Source organism: Phyllostomus hastatus, unplaced genomic scaffold (assembly GCF_019186645.2).
Source record: "Phyllostomus hastatus isolate PE091 unplaced genomic scaffold, TTU_PhHast_1.1 phas_scaffold_93, whole genome shotgun sequence".
In the NCBI taxonomy this organism is placed as follows: domain Eukaryota; kingdom Metazoa; phylum Chordata; class Mammalia; order Chiroptera; family Phyllostomidae; genus Phyllostomus; species Phyllostomus hastatus.
The window spans coordinates 38,868,312-38,887,348 of record NW_025334042.1 but is presented as its reverse complement, the minus strand read 5'-3'; the positions used below and the strand labels follow the sequence as shown (position 1 = coordinate 38,887,348).

At 35.8% G+C, this 19,037-nt stretch overlaps 1 protein-coding gene across 1 annotated transcript in view; it reads right to left on the bottom strand.

Annotated features, from left to right (window-relative positions):
- The window catches only part of ST8SIA1 (ST8 alpha-N-acetyl-neuraminide alpha-2,8-sialyltransferase 1), a 133,956-nt gene that overhangs the window by 32,030 nt on the left and 82,889 nt on the right, over nt 1-19,037 (bottom strand). The window contains exon 4 of the mRNA XM_045829772.1: nt 14,560-14,652. Within this exon, the coding sequence (XP_045685728.1) occupies nt 14,560-14,652 (93 nt within the window). The remainder of the gene's footprint in view (nt 1-14,559; nt 14,653-19,037) is intronic.

Sequence of the window (19,037 nt, the reverse complement as noted above, 5' to 3'; positions counted from 1 at the left end):
GACAAATCTGTACCGTAGGAGAAAAAAAATCAGATTTAAGGAAGATCTTTGGATACTATTTGAATCCTGGTGAGGGATTGTTATGACCTCCATGAAGGCAATATTACAGGAAATAATGAGATAGTGTAAAGTAACAAATAATAGGAAAATCATATTGATAGGCTTGGTGGTTGAGTAGATACGGATGATGAAGTGAGGAGGAACAAGGATGACTTAATTGCCACCTCGGTGACTTGATAGATGGTGCTCATAGTTGTAATAAGGACCCCAGGGACAAGGAAGATTTGATGAGAAAGATAATTATTTCACTTTGGGGACACAGTGAATGTGCGGAGCCTGTGGGGTTTCTAAATGGAGATGGTCAGGAGACACCCAGGCCCGGGATGATCTGCACTCATGAGCTAATGGCCGAGTGGGAGAGCTGTGGATGTTTTCCCCAAGGGAAGGCAAATACAGTAAGAAAACAGAGAGCTGAGGGGCAGCAGTGGAGAATACCAACATTAAGGGGGTAGATTTTAAAAAGAAACAGCAAAGGGAGCTAACAAGAAACAAGGCAAAAGGGTGTGTTGAGACTCAAGAAGAAAAGCATTTAAGGGAAGCCTGAAATAAGAGTATTAGGTGCAGCAGAGGTCTAGTAATATATGTACTGATAACTGCTATTTCAGTCTTCTATGAAATCTCTATTTGCTAATCGTTATTTAATAATAAGAACTGCAATTGAACAAATAACAGAAAGCTCTTGCAAAATAGCACAAATGCTTCTAATCAGAAAACTTATTTATTCAATGAGAATTTGTGCTATGAAACCTCTGCCTTCGGGGCTTTTTACTGATATCAGCCATGGATTATTATCTAGCAAATATTTGAAAAAAGGCAGCCTTCCTGTTTCACAGATTTGTTAGAGTGGGGTGTACCCCAAATGGAGACAGCCTTCTAAGGGCTCCTAGTCTTAGAGGACAGCAGTAGATCTCTGAATCCCGTCCTCTGTGGGGCTTTGTGATACAGAACATTGGAGGCTGTTCTCCAAAAGCCATTGTTAATCCTGTGACAACAAGGCCATTCCTAAAATAACTAGTCATATAAATGGTGTGACATAAACAACATTAAGGATTCCATTCCTTCACCTAAACTACCTCCCAGTCCCCACCCCTAAGACAGTCAATGTTTCTGGCATAAGTGGTAGAGGTAGATGTGTACCATTTTGCTGGGAGACAATTGCAATAACTCAAGGAAAGAGGTATATGGCTTGCTTGGACCAGAGTAGTGGCAGTGGAGGAGGTGAGAACTAGTTAAGTGTTTGAAAGCAGGTTCATTGTAATTTGGCAGTGGAGTTTAAGCAAATGTGAGGTGTGAGAGAAACAAACAAGTCAAGGAGACCTCAAAGGTTTTTGAACTGAGCAATTGGAAAAGTGAAGTTCCTGTTTATTTATACAGGGAGGAGGGTAGGACACAGGTTTTAGCAGGGAGATGGGGAGTTCTGTACTAATTATTTTAAGTTCGATACTCACATTAGATATCCAACTAGGTTAGCCAAGATGGGAGTTGAGTTTATGAGTCTGGAAATAAAAAATAGGTACTAGATGCAATACAAATTTAGGAGTCATCAGAACATAGATAGTATATATTTAAATTTAGTTAATATACAATATTATATTACTTTCAGGTACACAAAATAGTTATTCAACATTTATACATTTAACTAAGTGATCACAATAACTCTAGTAACCATGTGACATCATAAAAGGTTATTAAGGTATTATTGACTATATTTCCTATGCTGCACATTACATTGCTATGATCTAATGGTTTTACAACTGGACATTTGTACCTCTTATTCCTCTTCACTTTTTTCACCCTTTCTCCCACCCCTCTCCCCTCTGGCAACCACCAGTTTTCCTTCTAAGTCTATGAGTCTGTTTTTGTTTTGTTTTGTTTATTCATTTATTTTGTTATTTAGATTATACAAATAAGTGATATCATATTTGTGCAATCTATATCAAATAAGGTATCGTATCAAATAAGTCTTTTTCTGTCTGACTTATTTCACTCTGCATAATACCCTCTAGGTCCATCCAAGCTGTGACAAGTGGCAAAATTTTGTTCTTGCTGAGTAATATTCAAATGTACACACATACAATGAGAACTGATTCATAATTGCAATTGGCAATGTGGAGTTACAGAAATAACTCAAGAAAATTTTCCAAAATGGGAGGGCATGAAGTTGCAGATTGAAAAGGTCACTGAGTGCCAGCACAATTAATAAATGTTGGCCAATAATAAGGCCCATAACTGTAAAATTTCAAATACTAAGGATGTGGAGGGAGTAATGAGAGAATAAAGAGAAGACCAATTTGGAATGCAGGGAGAAATAAAAAGTCTATATCATATATAACAGATCAGGAATCAGAGTGATATTAGTTTTCTCAAAAGCAACATGGAATCTAAAAAACACTGGAGGAATGTTTTTCAAAGCTAAAAGAAAAGGATTTCCAAACTAGAAATAAAATCCTAGCAAAAATATCAATCAAGTGTGAGAGTAGAATAAAGATAATTTTAGATATGCAAATTCTCCTTATCACTTCTGTTTTCTTAAGGAAGTAGAAAGCAAGTTTATTACCTGGGATAACAAGGTGTTGGAGGTGTGAGGGAGAAGATATAATATCATTACCTAAAAGTAAGAGCATGAATAGACTTGAGAAATGCTGTGGGACTGTCTACCAATTTTTAGCAGCACATGAAAGAACCAGCCAACTACCATCTCTCTGAATGATCAACACTGCTTAAGGAAGGTGATGACAGCAATGAAGAGCATAAACTATTCCAATGTGAGAAAGGGAAACTAAGCAGAATGTGGCCCATAAGCCTGTGTGGTCACTAACAAGGGTAGAGGTCAACTCCAGTGGAGAAATGGCAGGAGTGGTCTAGAGGACAGGCCCAATGAGAGAGTATTGCTATAGAGCACATGGGAGGAAGTGACCTTTTACCCAGATGGAAAATGGTCAGGGGCAGTTTAAGGACACCACTAGAAGCAATTATTTTGTGACAAGATGCTTCTGTTTTAAACAGCTCCAAATAACAACTGGAAATAGGAGATAATGTGAATTAAACTTTAACACAAAAAGGATCTCATGTATTACTTAATAGTATCCTGTGGTCTTTTTCCTACAGGTTTATTGTTTTTAAATAGCAATCTTGTGGCTTCCTCTGGTGTTTGTAACATTTATTGAACATGTATTCTTTCACTCTTTCATATCTCTTGTTGCTGTCAGAATCTTTGCAATAATAGTATTGCAAAGTGATTATACAGTAATACAAAATCACTCTTTTTGCCTCTTCAAGAGTTTCACCAAGTCATTTCTAAATCAATGAATCCTTTTTTTCCTTTGTAAGTGGTAAACTCACTCCTGACTTCTTGAGTTCTCTTTCCCAGTGAGACCTAGCTGAGCTGTGAATCCAAATGTAAACCCCTCGGTGGTATCTCTCCACCACTTTCCTAGTCAAGAGTCCAGAGACCTGGGTTCAAGCCAGTTCTGCAAGCTAATATCTGATGGAAGAAAACCCCTTACCCTGTCTACTGTAAATGTTTTCACTGGAAAAACAAAAACACCAGGATGATGCTAATATTTGCATTACTTGCCTCTCCATGTGTCCGTTCTATGTACCTAATGGCTATGCAATGCATAGTGTTTTCTTCCTTTTATGTGTTCCTCCAAACATGTGTACTTTTCTATCTAATCATTTTTATTTCCAAGTGATAGTCAGATATTATTTATTTAAAAGAAATCATATTTAATCAAATCTAAGATGCTACCATATTATTTACCAATAACACAGAAAATAGAACTATGAATCAATGTTTTTATGAGTGGTATGAATAGTCCTGCACTAACCACTTATTTTGACATTTCTCTCATCCATTCTAAGGAACTGAGAGATTTTTCCCATTTTCACTTGCATTGTTTGGCATGTGATATAAATACAATTATTTTCACACAGTTCAGTATCTACTTCTAATACAGCTTCATCTATTTGTGCGTATTTTCTTCTTTTTTTTATTTTGCTGCTTTACAAGAAAATATAGACTTGCTTCCATCATTTTCCTGAAATAACAGTTTGCTTATAAATTAACTTAGCATCCCATTGTTCTGTTTCCATACCTTTCTCCATACACAATAGATATTCCATCTTTTGGAGACATTTTAAATGCCAAACTCAATATGTGCAGAACCAATGATGACAAAGCTCAGATGAGATGACAGTATAGGAGCAGCTATGACCAAGGTCATCTTCACTCAGGCAGTGCCAGCTATGCCTCAGCTTCTACTTGGTCAACAGAGGCTGTGAAAGGCAGCTCAGTCTCACAGATGTTAAAACATGAAAACCGTATGACTCATAATCAGTAAAGTATGTAATTGTATCTTGTGGGCATCCCTTTCTTCTGTCCTTCCCTTTATTCATATGTGCAATTGTATTTATCAAATATGCTGTCTTACCAATCTACTTTCTGCCCTTGTCAATAATTTATATCAACACTGATTTTAGTTGTGTTGATATTACTGTGCAGGTTTGTCATGCAGAGATACAGATATGAAAGATAATAGTGAAAACTTAAGTTGAAATGCATACTAGTTTAGAGATCCAACCAAACACTAAAGCTCTGGTTTAAGGAAAGAATTTATATTAAATTGAAACAATTTAGTAATAAAAAATTCCAGAGAATATTTCTCTATAATATTGAGTTGGCAAAAAGCCTATATAGTTTTTTTTCTGTAAAATAAGACACACTTTTTATTCTCACCTATTACTTTATTGATTTGGATATTCTGAGGATGTCAGCTATCTCCCACATGGTATAAAGTTGATTGTTCTCAATTAATGTCTCCATTTGATCACTATCAGCTTCAACTGGTATACACAACCATGGAGCATCCTCCAGTGAGAAATCTCCAGGAAGAAACTTTGCAAACCACTTTTGAAATGTTCGATCAGTCACAGCACCTTTTCCACACACTGCAGAAATCTTTCTTTGTATTTCAGTTGTGTTTTTACCTTTGTTGAAATAATAAAGCATAATATGCTGAAAATGTTGCTTATTTTCTTCCATCTTCAATATTAAAATGGCTACACAAAAATTCACCAATTTTGATGTTTCTTTTTAAATGCACACTGATATGACAGCTGTCACAATACAATCTAACAAAATTATTTCAAATTAAGTTAATGACAACTAAGTCCTAACTAGACCCATCTTATGGGAAGAAAACAAACTTTTTGGCCAAACCAAATATAATGTTCTCTGAAAACATTCTTATCCTTCCAGTTGGACAGCAAACATTTTTTCAATAAGAATATATAACTGATTAACCAAAATAATCAAAACAATTACAATTAATAATTTAAAAAATCATATTCTAATTACTCAACTTGTTTCATATTTTCCAGTAAGATTAATCACACACAGAAATGTAATACTAATGGAATTTTCAAAGATGACAGAAATATTCATATACATACTAAGAATTATTACTATCTTATCTTTTCTTATGAGGATATTAGGAAAGCTCATTAATAGGCAGACAGTCTGAAACCACAGAATACATACGTAATGAACTCTGTGAAATGGAAGTGTTCACAGATGGGCGCCTACCATCTTGCCTAGAGAATCTCTAAGCACATAAGGAGTTTAGTAAGATAATTAGCAAGTTTCAGGCTTCATTTTTAAGGTTTCCTCCCACAGTTAAGCTGGGGCACAAATGCCTTGGCTGTAACAAAATCTCCTTGTGAATCAAGAGGGTGTCCACATTCCCAAAAGGGCATGTAGAGTCGGTACAAATGCAGCACTTGCCAGGCAGGATCTCAATCTGAACATTCCCAGGAGAGTTACATTTTCAAGAACTCTCTGCCCAGTGAGTGCCACTATTTTTTAAAGATTTTATTTATTTATTTTCAGAGAGAGGGGAAGAAAGAGAGAAAGAGAGGAACAGAAACGTCGATGAATGAGAGAAACATTGATTGGTTACAATCAATGCACACCCCCAGTTGGCGACCTGGCCTGCAACCCATGCCAGTTCGACCTTTCAACCAGCAACTTGCCCATTTGCAGGCTGGCACTTAATGCACTGAGCCACACCAGCCAGGGCAAGTGCCATTATTCATAGCACCAACTGTGTTGATCCCAGCAAAACAGTCACTTCACCATTTACACACACGTGCACATATGTGCATGCACACTAATATCATATAAAATGCATAGATATATTAGAATTTGAAGAGTGAGAGAAGTAAGAGCTATATCGAGGGGAAATAACATCAGAACACATAGTTTGTGAAAAATAATTTACAGTTGATTTCAGACATCTCAGTTCTTTTCTAATCGACTTGCCTACGGTTCTCAAAGATTTTTTTCCTGGTCCTTCATTGCTTCTCCCTTTTCTGGTCCTTCTCACTTTCTTAACTCCTCTCTTGGGCTCATCCCAACAGTTCTACCTTCTGCTATTACCCAGACCCAATCTTCTAACAATACCAGGCCCTTTAGTCTCTCCTTGAGCCCCAGAAGTTAGCAAGAATAGTTCCATATACAAACAGCACACTCTCTAAACAGAATTCTGGTGCCAGCTGCTAACAATCTTTTTCCTACCATGTTACATGCAGAGAGTAGTTAAATAACTTATCTTAGACCACACAGCCAATGCTGCCCTACTGGCTTCCAGAAATATTTCTGCACATTTTTCCTTCCATTGAAATTAAAACTCACTGACATTCTGCTGATCAAGAACAATACACCATCGAAGTAAACATTAAAAAGAAGGCAGCAGAGGGGTGGGTCAGAGAAAGTGGGTACAGTGATTGGTCCAGTGGTCTCAGTACATTGCAAGTCAATATAAACCCTTTGTAAAGATTCTTAACCTGGCACCCTTGCTGTCAATGCCCCTAATGTTTTCTCATTGCATACAACCCACTCACAATGCACCTGCATGAAAGTACCTTGAAAATTTAGTCTATTCCAATATCTATGTTCTAATTATGGCCTTAGAGAAGCATTTGATCTGATCTGCTGTTTAATGTTGAAGATTAGAAGGTCACAGAGGGAAAGAATAAGAAAGGAAACAAATGAACATTGATGTAATAACTACTCGATGTCAGGAGTTGGATTCTTGGCATCATGCTCATTTCCTCTGCTCCCAGGACAATGTTATAGAAAAATGCAGAGAACGTCTTAACTTTCCAAATTCAATACATAAAATTTGGGGTCCAAGCTAATTTCACTTAGATCTGGAAGGGCAGGAACACACACACAGAAACAAAAGCAGGACTTCATGCATATTGTCTGCCCCTTGAACTCACAAGACTGTTGTATTGTGAAAATGAATTTTCATTAGGAGAAAATGTAAAATAGCAAGGCTTGCTTCTTAAATGATTTTTTCTATTATTCAATTTTGCGACAAATTTGGAAAATATTGATTTTTTTCTTAGATATTTTCTATGCATATAATTTGATATAGTTGAAGCGTATATATTTATATTTATTTTCACTAAATAATATAATTTGAGCAATTTACCATTGATTAAAATTATTCATTAACATTATCTCAAAATGTCATTGCATATTATTCCATCATTACATATATTACATAAGCTACAAAACCACTGATATATTTTTATATGTTTAAAGAGTTTCATTATTTTCAAATTATATGATAATATATACATAATATGTATATGTGTATACACTAGGGTTTTGTTCTCAGGGGTTGTTTTTCTTAGGGGTTTTCAGATGGATTTGTTGACAAATAATAAAAAAGTATATTTTAAATCATTTCTATTTTTTCATTTTTAATTTTTTTATTGTTACTCTATTATTGTTATCCCAGTTTTTCCCCTTTGCCCTCCTTTGCCCTCTCTCCCAGAGTCAAGCCCCACACCATGTCCATGAGTCATTCATATGTCCATATGTGTCTGTTGACCAGTTCCTTCCTCTTCTTTCCACCATTATTCCCCTCCCCCTTCCTCCCTCCTCTCTGGCCACTATCAACTTTTCAATGAATCAACTTATGTGTTTGAGAAAATCTATTTTAGTTTTTTGGATTCCCCCTGTTGTATTTTTCTCTTTAGGTTATTCTTCGCTGGGTTTTTGCTCTTGTTATTGTTCTTTTCTCAACTATTTGGAGATCCTGGGACTTTTAAATTGATACTGTCATGAGGTAGGTCTTGAGGGTTCTTCAAGAAGGGCTGAATGTGTGACAGATAGGAACTATTTGGCCTAAGGGAAGTCTGTGGTAGATGAGATTTTCCAAAGATGACCATAACTATATCTCTTATCATACTCTTCTATCAATGTCACTTTGATAATTCTCCTAACAAGAGATGGATACAGGAGGGAGACCCCCAAAAACCAGAACTATCTTCTGAAGGGTAGGCCCTTGTAGTACAGGCCCATGCTTGGTGAGTGTTCTAGGAACCCATCTGTATCAGTGCACCAGCTGGTGTTGTTGTGAGAGACTTCAGTGAATTTCTTTTTGAAGACTTTCAACACTTCTGCCCATTTCATGATGGGTGATTTATGAGCACACCTGCCTACATTCTGTTGAATGTTCATCAATTTTTTACCAAAAAACCCTAGCAGGATCCCCATGCCCCACCCTCCCTATTCATCAGATCTTGTCCCTAGCAATCTTTTTTGTCTCCCAGGATGAAAAAAGTCCTCAAAATTTCTGAAACATTTTGCCAATGTGGAAGAGGTGAAACAAAAAAAAAATGGCAGAAGCCCCAAAGTCATCAAAATTGGTGAGTTCAAAATCTGTTTTGAGCAGTGGGAAAAAAGTCTCATTAGATGTATTGTATCAAATGGAGAGTACTGTGAAGGTGACTGAAGTTTAAGCATGTAAGAATAAATACACAATCTTTAGAAAATACATTCTGGGTATTTTTAGGCCCCCTCTCATATGCTAGGACTCTTCCCCCTTGATCCTGAATGGGCCTTCATGATTGCTTCCTCCAATAGAATATGATGGAAATAATGCTAAGGAACTAATGTCATGCATTTGCACTTTGTTCTCTTTGTACACAAGTTTTGGGGGAAGCCAGCTACTATGTGAACAGTTCAACTGTCCAGAGGCTAGTATGCTGTGAGGGAGCCCAAAGTAGCCCACAAGGAGAGAGCACATGGAGAAAGAGAGATGCCCAGTCAGCCCCAGCTGTTCCAACTATGCACCATGTCAGCTGGGTGAGAGATCATGAGCCTAATTTGCCCAACCTAGACCTTCCTGAATTCCTGACCCATAGAAACTACAAAAGACACTGAAATAAGTATTATTGTTCAAGCTTGAAAGAGTGATTTGTTGTTGACCAATAAATTACCAAAACAAGAGCTCCAAAAACACTTCAACTCCAATCTCCCCATATGTGATATTATTTTCCAGTATTTAAGTTGTGCCTTTTATTTTGACACTACAAGTTATATGTAAAGATACATGTAATTATTGTTTTATACAGATGAGATTTGTTTTAGCTTTGTTTGATATTCTGATTTCTTTGCACCTCAGATTTTCTTTCTGAAATAACTTCTTTTTTTACTAATGAGATACAGCATATATTCATTAATTTACTGGCTATTTGGACTTGTGCTTTGAATTCTGACTTTTTTTTCCTATTGGGATTTGTTTTTCACATTAATTTCTTTTAAATTAAATATGAAAGAGCTATTCATATATTCTGAATACAAGTCCTTTGTTAGTTGTCTTCTTTTCACAATGTGGTTGGATTTCCTCTACTTTTAGTATGTCTTTTCATGAATACAAGTTCCTAATTTTAATAAATCAAACTTATCAGCCTTTTCCCTTTTAATTGGTGTTATTTAACAAATCACAAGGCCTATATTATTTTCAATAAGATTTCTTGATTTGTTTTTCAAATTTAGTTCTTAATTCTCTGGAAACAATGTTTGGTATAGGGTACGAGGTGGAGGTGCAAATTCATTTTTTCCCATACAGACACCTACCTGTCTCAAAATCATTTTTAAAAGTTTGCCCTTTCCTCATTGATCTACAATATTACCTCTGTCATATATTAAGAGTCTCTATGTATGTAGATCTCATTGGGGGGGTCCTTTCTGTTTAACTGGTCAGTTTGTTTATCCCTGTGCCAACACCACATTGTTTTAATAATAATAACTATATATATAAGTATTATAATATCTGGTAAAGCATCTGCTCCAACCATTTTTTTATTCAAAAGAGCTTCTTTGATATCTTGGTTCTGCATTTCTACATAAATTTTAGAATCAATTTGTCAAGTTATACACACATCACTACTGGGGTTTTTACTGGAATTTCAATGAATCTATGGATCAATTTTGGAAGAACTGATACCTTTACAATTTTGGGTCTCTCAGTCATGGACATCGTACTGATGTAACATTTAGTCAGGTTGTCTGAACTGTCTCAATAAAATTCCATAATTTTCCTATAGAAGGCTTGCTTTTTGTTCAGTTGTTAAGTATATCATATTACTTGATGCTATTGTAAATGGTATGTTATTTCCTTATTTCCCAAAATGGAATGGCTATGTACATTTTGACTTTGAATCCAAAAATCTTACTATATTGAATACATTTTTAAGTAAAAAAAGTTTTTTTTTCATTCTCTTTCCCAAAATAACTTATCATTTGTGACAACTCCATTGTCTCCTTGTACAATACATGGGTCACCTGGATAGATCACCTGGTGTGGTGGTCGCTGACTAAGAGCACAGACTTTGGACTGAGCCTTGTCTCAGTGAAGTCCCAGAGTGATTACCAGCAGCTGTGAGTATGAGCAGGTGACTAAATTTAGCACATAACATTTCCCTTTTCTGTAAATACACACATTAAAATATTCTACCTATTACGAATGCTTTGAGGATTAAATGTAGCAATGTATGTAAATAGCACATAACCTGGCATGTACAAATGTTGACCAATATTAATCATAATGATTCTTGCTTATCATGTATTAACTGTTTATGTTGAACATAAGTCTTAACCAACAGGTTCACTTTTCCTCTTAAATATTTATTTTTTTACCCTTTCCTTTCTCCTGTAGTTTTTGTAATTTTTCTCAAAAATACAACTGCAACCTTTGTCTCATCTTGCACTAAATCTTGCTCTAAATATTATTTTCACCTTCCTTTCGAAATCTTACCAACAACTTCACATGTTCAGGTAGGAAGATAAAATTTTTTTCCCTTGAATATTTCATTTTCCTGCACAAAACATTTATTCCTTCTTAAAAGTTATTCCCAAGTTAAAATAATAGTTAAAGTATTATACTACAGTCATACAAGATGTTTTCATTGGGTAAAACTGGATGAAGAGTACATAGGCTCTTTTTATGTTTTTTTTTTTTTGGTGTGGCAACTCTCTATGTATCTGTAATTATTTAACAACAAAACATTTTTAATAATCAAAAATATTTATGTAAGAAACTTACATAAATATTTTTGCTCTTTTGTCCATTCCCTTGAACCTGAGAAAAACACACCTCAAATTTAAAAATTGCACATTCTTAGGATTCCCAGAACCCCAAACCACTTAATTAAATTAAAGAGACACCATAATCATTGGTGATTTTCTGCCATGTCCCTAATCAGACTCCCATAAAAATAGTGAATAAATAAATAAATGCATATATACAAGAACTGAGAGTTAGTAGTTAAACTATACAGAATGATGTTTTGTTTCTTATTCTATATTAGCTACATCAAAAACAAACCACCCTAAAAATTAAACATCAAGCTAATCTTTGGTCATCCATTTATTTACTCACAAATTTGAATGGCCTTTTTGGTTTTTAGTGACATTTTAAAAGCAAAGTATTTATTTTGAAAGTAATATACCTATATTCACTGAGAGCAAACAGACATTATACAAAAATGAACAGAAAACTAAAATTCAATTTTTAAAAAGTCCAATAATATATGTAGCATTAAATTAAAAAATAAAGGAAATAAAAATGGAACATAGAAATAAGCAACATCAAAGAACTTTTAAGTCCATTAATATTCTTGATAAAACTTAAGAGGACATCACATCCACAAAAAATATGGAGCTTTAAAATGAAATAATTAGATTCACAGAAAATGAAAGCATGATTTTAAAAAATGAAAATAGTATTCTATATAGCACAATGGACACAGCTGGAATATGATTTAGTGAGCTGAAAAGGGTTATTCTTGGAACATAAAACATACCATACACACATGTGACTGCAAGAAAGGAGTTAGAAGCGTTGGATAACTCATCTAGAAGTTCTAATATCCACATAATAGGAAGATTAGAAAGAAAGAGCAACTTCAGTAAGAGGGAATAATCAGACATGTAAGAGAGAGTCTGTCTAATCTATCCTACTTTAGGCACATCATGAGGAGGCAGATTTCTTAAGAAAAGACAACAATGCTAGGAAAAACAGAAGGCAGCAGGACAAGAGGAAGACCAAATGTGAGTCTACAGGAGCTGAGCAGGGCTGCTGAGGAAAAGACCTTGTGGATACATTCATTCATAAGGTCGCCAGGAGTCAAAGCTGACTCAACGGCATGTAGCACACACAAGAAAGAGAATGTTCAGAGATTTAAAAAAATAATAATAATGATAGCTAACACTTATATGGTGCTTACAGTATACCAGGCACTATGCTAAGCACTATGTATAATTTCAATATATAGAGATATATACACACATACATATATATGTGCCTACATACATATGTAGTGTAATTCCCTATAAGTATTCTTATCCTGCTTTACAGATGAGGAAACTGAAGGAGACAGGGTTAAGTAACTTAGCCAAGCTCACACAGCTTGGAAGTGGGCGAACAGGGAGTAAAACCCAAGCCTTCTTGCTTTAGAGTACAGGATCCTCAACGCTAAACCCTCGAGTCTCCCAAGTAACAGAACATCTCATTACTGTGCTAAGCAACATTAATTTTAAAAAGACTCATTCTAAGATATATGTTGGTAAACTATCTGAATTTAAATAATAAAAAGAAAGCTTTAAAAGGTAACAGTGGGGAGAGGAAAGGTTTCCCTCAAACAAAAAATAAATAGATGCATATGGGACTTCTAGTTGGCAACACTAGAATTTTAGAAGATAATGAAACAATAGCTTCAAAGTTCTGAGAACATATGAAATATCTGGAAAAAGTTTACCTATTACTAATTACCATTATTTTCAAATGGTGAGGTTTGGGGTGATTTTTTTTGTTTACCTCCTTTGTACTTTTCTCTCTCATTTTAAATTCTGATAATGAACATATGTTTTTATTGAAAACAATAAAATTATTGTTATAAAGATAAATACATACACATGGACTAAATTTCTTAAATATGAAAAATAAAACTATAAAGGTACTAGATAAATATAGTATACTTTTTTCTCATTGAAGGGGATGTGGATAAGAAAGATTGTCCAGAAAAAGATTTTTTTAATAAAAAGAAGCCATAAAGGAAAATGAAACAAATTTCACTGCATCAAAAAATGTTAAATCTTCATAAGACATAAGTTAAAAGATGTGTGAGACTAGAAGAAAATATGTTACATATGTAGCAAACAAAGACAATATCTATAATATAAACAGTTCCAGAAATCAACAGAAAAACATTTTAAAGCATAAAATGAACAAGAAATATAAACAGGCAATTCACAGAAGCACAAATAGCCAATACCCACTCAGCCCATCTTGTATTCAGAAAAAAGACAGAAGTAAGTAAATACTGTACCATTTTTCACCCAACAAACTAACGGAGATTTAAAAGATTAATAGTACATAACATTTTCAGGATTAGGAAACAGCCAGTCCTATCTATGACTAAAGAGGATGTAAATGGAACATTTTGGAAGGGTGTATTTGCATTCACTCTTACTTGCTAGCTACACAAGAGAGTCTAAAGGCAATGTCTGAATCATCTTTGCAGAGATTGACTCATTCTCCACAGCTTATTGATGGGCTTCATCAACTAGGGACTGACCCTCGGAAGCTCCCACAACAGCTGCCAGCATTTCTGGAATCAATACTAGAGCAAGAATTTTCCATCTGCTTTCCCAAATCTGATTGGATATAATGTAATATAATATCATCATACATTCCTAACAACATTCTGACAATGTTGTTATTTTCATGCATGCATATGCAGTAGATTGGTCATTTCTTTGCTTTTATTCTTAATAAATCTGATAACAATTCAGTTTAACGATCAATGTCCATCAGTGAGTTAGGACTGAAGCCAACACACTGGAAAGTAGTAGCAATGAGTAAGCAGGATATTGTGTTGCTTCTTTGAGCAAAACAATGGATCCACATGTTATTTCTACCACCTCTGAAGGCAAGGAACAGAATTCCAGCTGAAGTGCAAAGTAGTGTTTGGATTTCTGTAATGCTGACTAGTTTATTTGCAATTTCTTTCTTCATCCTTCCAGCCTATCCAGATGGTTTTCTTCTTTGTTTCCTAAACTGAGTAATGCTCACTGCCTTGATGATGCTAAATACTTCACAAATCTTCCTCTTTAGCTCCTCACACACAAATGCTTACCTTTGCCGAATTATGCTGGGGTTAGCTGTCACTAGATGACTTTTGGACCCAACATCTTTAGTGTATTCACTTGACAAGGGAGGAAGATTGCATCTAGAGAAACAAGAACCAACATTTGAGAATGATTTTCCTACTTTCAAACCATCAGTAATCATAATAAATAAGACTTTTTTTAAGGCTGGCACAATTCACAAGTGAAAGAAAACATCAGCCAGAGAGGGAAATGGTCTATGAAAGGAAAGAGGTGTATTTAGAATGAATTTACTCCATTCAAAATATTTTTGAGGTGGGAGGACAGGAAGTATTTGACTTGAAGTTAGAGCTCAGGCGGGTGGGGTACACTAGGGGACAAAGGACCTACACTGTTCCCTGCATACCTACCAACCTCAGGAGATAGAGGGGAATTGTATTTGTTTGTGTTTTTCCTTCTTTTCCCAAGTTCTGAATTATAATAGTACATTCAGAACAAACTCTGCCTTGAATGTACTATTATAATGTACCAAATCAATGCAGGTCCCGCTTTTGTGGACATGACTGATCTATGGGTTGATTACTGCTGAAGTCATAATGTTATGTCATCTGGAGAAATGCAGTGATTCTCCATCATCCCGGTTCAGCCGAAGGAAAGACTATAGGTGATGCTTCCCCGGTGAGAGAAACATCTGCCTCTCCCTCACACACACACACCACCCTCTCCCCAGTTTGCTTTCCTGGGCCACAGTGTGTTACGAATGTTTACAATGGAAAAAATGGCAACTGCAAATCCAAATCCCATGGCTTGTCTGTCAGTGGGAAATTATACAAATTCACTCATCTGTCTGGTCTCAGTTTCCCTGTTACACAAAATGAGGATAGTGACTTTACCTTTCTAATAAGGTTGTAAAGATTAACAGAAGCAATGTATAAACAGTCCCTACTTTGATGTCACACACATAATAAAAGCTCAAGAATGTCACATACCAGAAGTAGCATATAAACATAATTATGCATCTATTATGTATGCATAATCAAATGTATCTATAGTTTCCATTAGTTTTTATTTTATTTCTGTGTCCTAATTTCTCCTCTCCACCCGACTTCTACTAAATAAGGTCACATTGCTTACTTTTTATTACTTCAACAACCTAAAGCATTGTTTATTTGTAGGTAAAGAGATCTTACGAATGTTAATGTCTCTACAGTTCCCCAACTAATACATTTTTTCCTACAAAGTTTCCCCAGGACATGGAATTGTCTGGGCACCCACTCAGCTGATCAGCTCCAGTTTTCTGATGTCTCTTATTTACCCTGTGACTCCTACCGCCTTAGGGCATCCTAGGTGGAAACCTGTCTCCATTGATTTGGAATCTTCCTTTCATCTGTTCTTTGGTAATGAGATACTGGTTCTTCTGGCAGCTACCCACAGACAGTCAGCTAGTCAGTGAATTTTGCTGAGTGTGACTGAGAACAAACACTGTAGGCACGGTGGGGAGCCCAGGGGAAGCCAAGTCGCAGAGCCTACCCTTGAGGTGTGTCCCGCTGGTGGGCACACCCCATCCCATGGGGTTTCTGAGGGAGTGAGTTTAGGCATTAACAACCAGGCTCAGCTGGCCGCAGCGCTGACTGCGGTCTTGTGACTTCATTGATCTTTGCAAACATGAAGATAACTTCCAGGATAAAACTCATGCTAAAGTTTGGAGATTTGCCTTGTGAAGCAGTTCTGATCTTGGTGGTCCTTCATAACATTTGAGAATCAACCAGTTTATGCTAAAACTACAAACTCTGTATGTTGCTAAGGAGTGCTGGCTACCAGCTTTGTCACTATTAAACAAAGAAAATACTTCGTTTTTCTCTGTGTTCCTTGTAGGTAGAACCATGGTTCATATATCTAGGTTCCTTCACACCTCCTGCCAGAGTAAAAGCCCAAGAAAAACTTGCAGACATTGACTGCCAAATCCTACAGCAGAGGGAAATGCTTGAAACAATAAAGACAACATTTTATAAATGCTTTTCTGTAAAATAATGAAATTATATTTTGGTGTGAATATCTGCTTTAAGTTCCCTGGGTAAACTTTATCTTCAAGTACAAATGTCTATGACACACCCCTGTAGCTCTTTTCTTAGAAAAAGCACACTATAATTTTAGCTCCTCAACTCCTAAATTGATAATCACATAGATTTACATAAAGGCATATTTAATACAGTCAAATTGTTCCTAATAAAGCATAATTGCGTAAAGTGCTTCACATTTTGCACTACCGCTTGTTGGCACAATTAACAGACATCAATGGTTACAGTGTCTTAGTAGCTGTGCTCATGATCCTAAAAGATTAATCACAGAAGTGATCAAAAATGAAATATTCTTTGCATCGGGGTGTGGGAGTGGTAGAGAATAGGCTTGATGGAGAGGAATCTTTAAATAGAAAAGAAAGCATAAAATTACTTTTTCAGTTTTATGTTTCCTTACATATGCAAACTTCAGCATAAGTCAAAGGCACCACAATGATCTTGCTCTAATTTGTGTTCCCGAGACACCCAATTCTTCTCTAAGATGCAGTCACTCTTATCTCTCTCTTGCAGGCCTTCTAGATAAATTTTATTCTCCAATATTATTTTTTAAAGTTTTGTTTTTAGCTATAAAGCAAGCATTTACTTTGAAAAATGGCAAATTGATTTTTAGCATTAGAAGACGTATTTGAAACTGTATAAAGGGGGGTAGGATCGAGGGTGGGAGGTGGGGAATGGCTGGGGTGGGTGGGAGTGGTGGAAAAAATGAGGTAATGGGTGTTTAACTAGACTTACTGTGATGATAATTTTGTAATATATACAAATATGGAAGGTTGTATACCTAAAACTAATATGTTAATTATACCTCAATAAAAATAATTTTAAAAAATAAAGAGAAGCTTTTAAATTAAAAAAAAAGAAAACGTATAAGCAAAGAATATTATAGCATTATTATACTCTTGTCCCAAAAGGCGTTTTGAGCACCACTGTGGTACATCACTGTGCAGAGAGAAGGCCATGGCTGTTACTGCAACTGTCCTCATGTCCTGTAGTCTAGAGCCAGACACACTGTGTGTTTCTAGTCATGTTCACTCACTAAATGTGGAATTTTGAAGGTATGCTACTATCTCAATTTTCTAAAGGTCCCCCAAAATGTATACTAAGCAGCCATTTATAAATAGATCCATAAATGGTCCAATAAAAATAATTTTTAAACAATTTACCAATATTTAATTACTTCCATGTTGTAAACCATAAATGAGGCTTTTAAAAAATTCAATTGTGTCATGCAAATAGCATCAGCCTTGAAATTAAATCACAGGCACACGCACACAGAGCTCTAGTTGTGATGCTGTCTTCTGTGAACGCTTTCCAGTCCTCAGTGCCCTCGGCCGTCTCTGAACTTTATTCTTACTGCAATGCTGGCACTCTAATCACAGGGACTTTTTGATTCTGAACCTGAATATATCAACACCAGATTGGATACAACTCAAAGTTAGTCTGCTTGATTTACAATAAATATGGCCCACAAGATCAGCCCCTAAGAAGCTTAGGCCTCGTCTTCCACATTTTCCCTTTAAAATATCCATCTCCCTAAATGTAGTGACACACACACATGCACTCAGGAATAATACTGGGTTGGCCAAAAAGTTCATGTGTTTTATTCCATAAAATAAATGACATTTTTCATTTTTACCAATAACTTTATTGATTAGGATATTTTGAGTATGTCAGCTATTTCCTACATGATATAATAATAATTGCTCTCAATGCCTAGATTTGATCACTATCAACTTCAACTGGTCTACCCGACCATGGAGCATTGTCCAGTGAGAGATCTCCAGCACAAAACTTCACAAACCACTTCTGACATGTTTGATCAGTCACAGCATCTTCTCCATACACTGTGCAAATCTTTTGCTGCATCTCAGTTGCATTTCTTCTATCTTCAATATTGAAATGGCTACACAAAAGTTTACCAATTTTGATGTTTTTTTAATGCACGCTGATAGGAAGCTGTCATAATACAATCTAACACAATTATTTTGAATGAAGTTCAAGACAACTAAGTATTGCTAGAACCATCTTACAGAAAAAACCTGCCGGAGTCCAGCTCCAGCAGGTCCAGGGATTCCCAATGGATGGACGGCCTCGGTGAAGGAACGACACAAGAGGTGCAGTTTCAAGCTCAACAGCCAGGCATCTCTGCTGGGCTCTTGCGGTTTTTATTTTTATACAGTTGGGTGTATACATGTGGCATATGTGAAAGCAATTAAAAAAATGAGGTTTTTAAGGCATATTTGCTTTATCCTTATTCTGCAGAAAATAGGAAGCAGCTCTCTTTGCATATTATTGTGCAAGCTTTTAGCTCCTAATCTTTGCAATTAATCAGTAACACATTTTACCACATTATATAACACCTTAATTTCTTAAAGCTTCACTTAAGTTTAATCTATATATTCTACAGTTGCAAGCTGGGCACAGGACTGTTT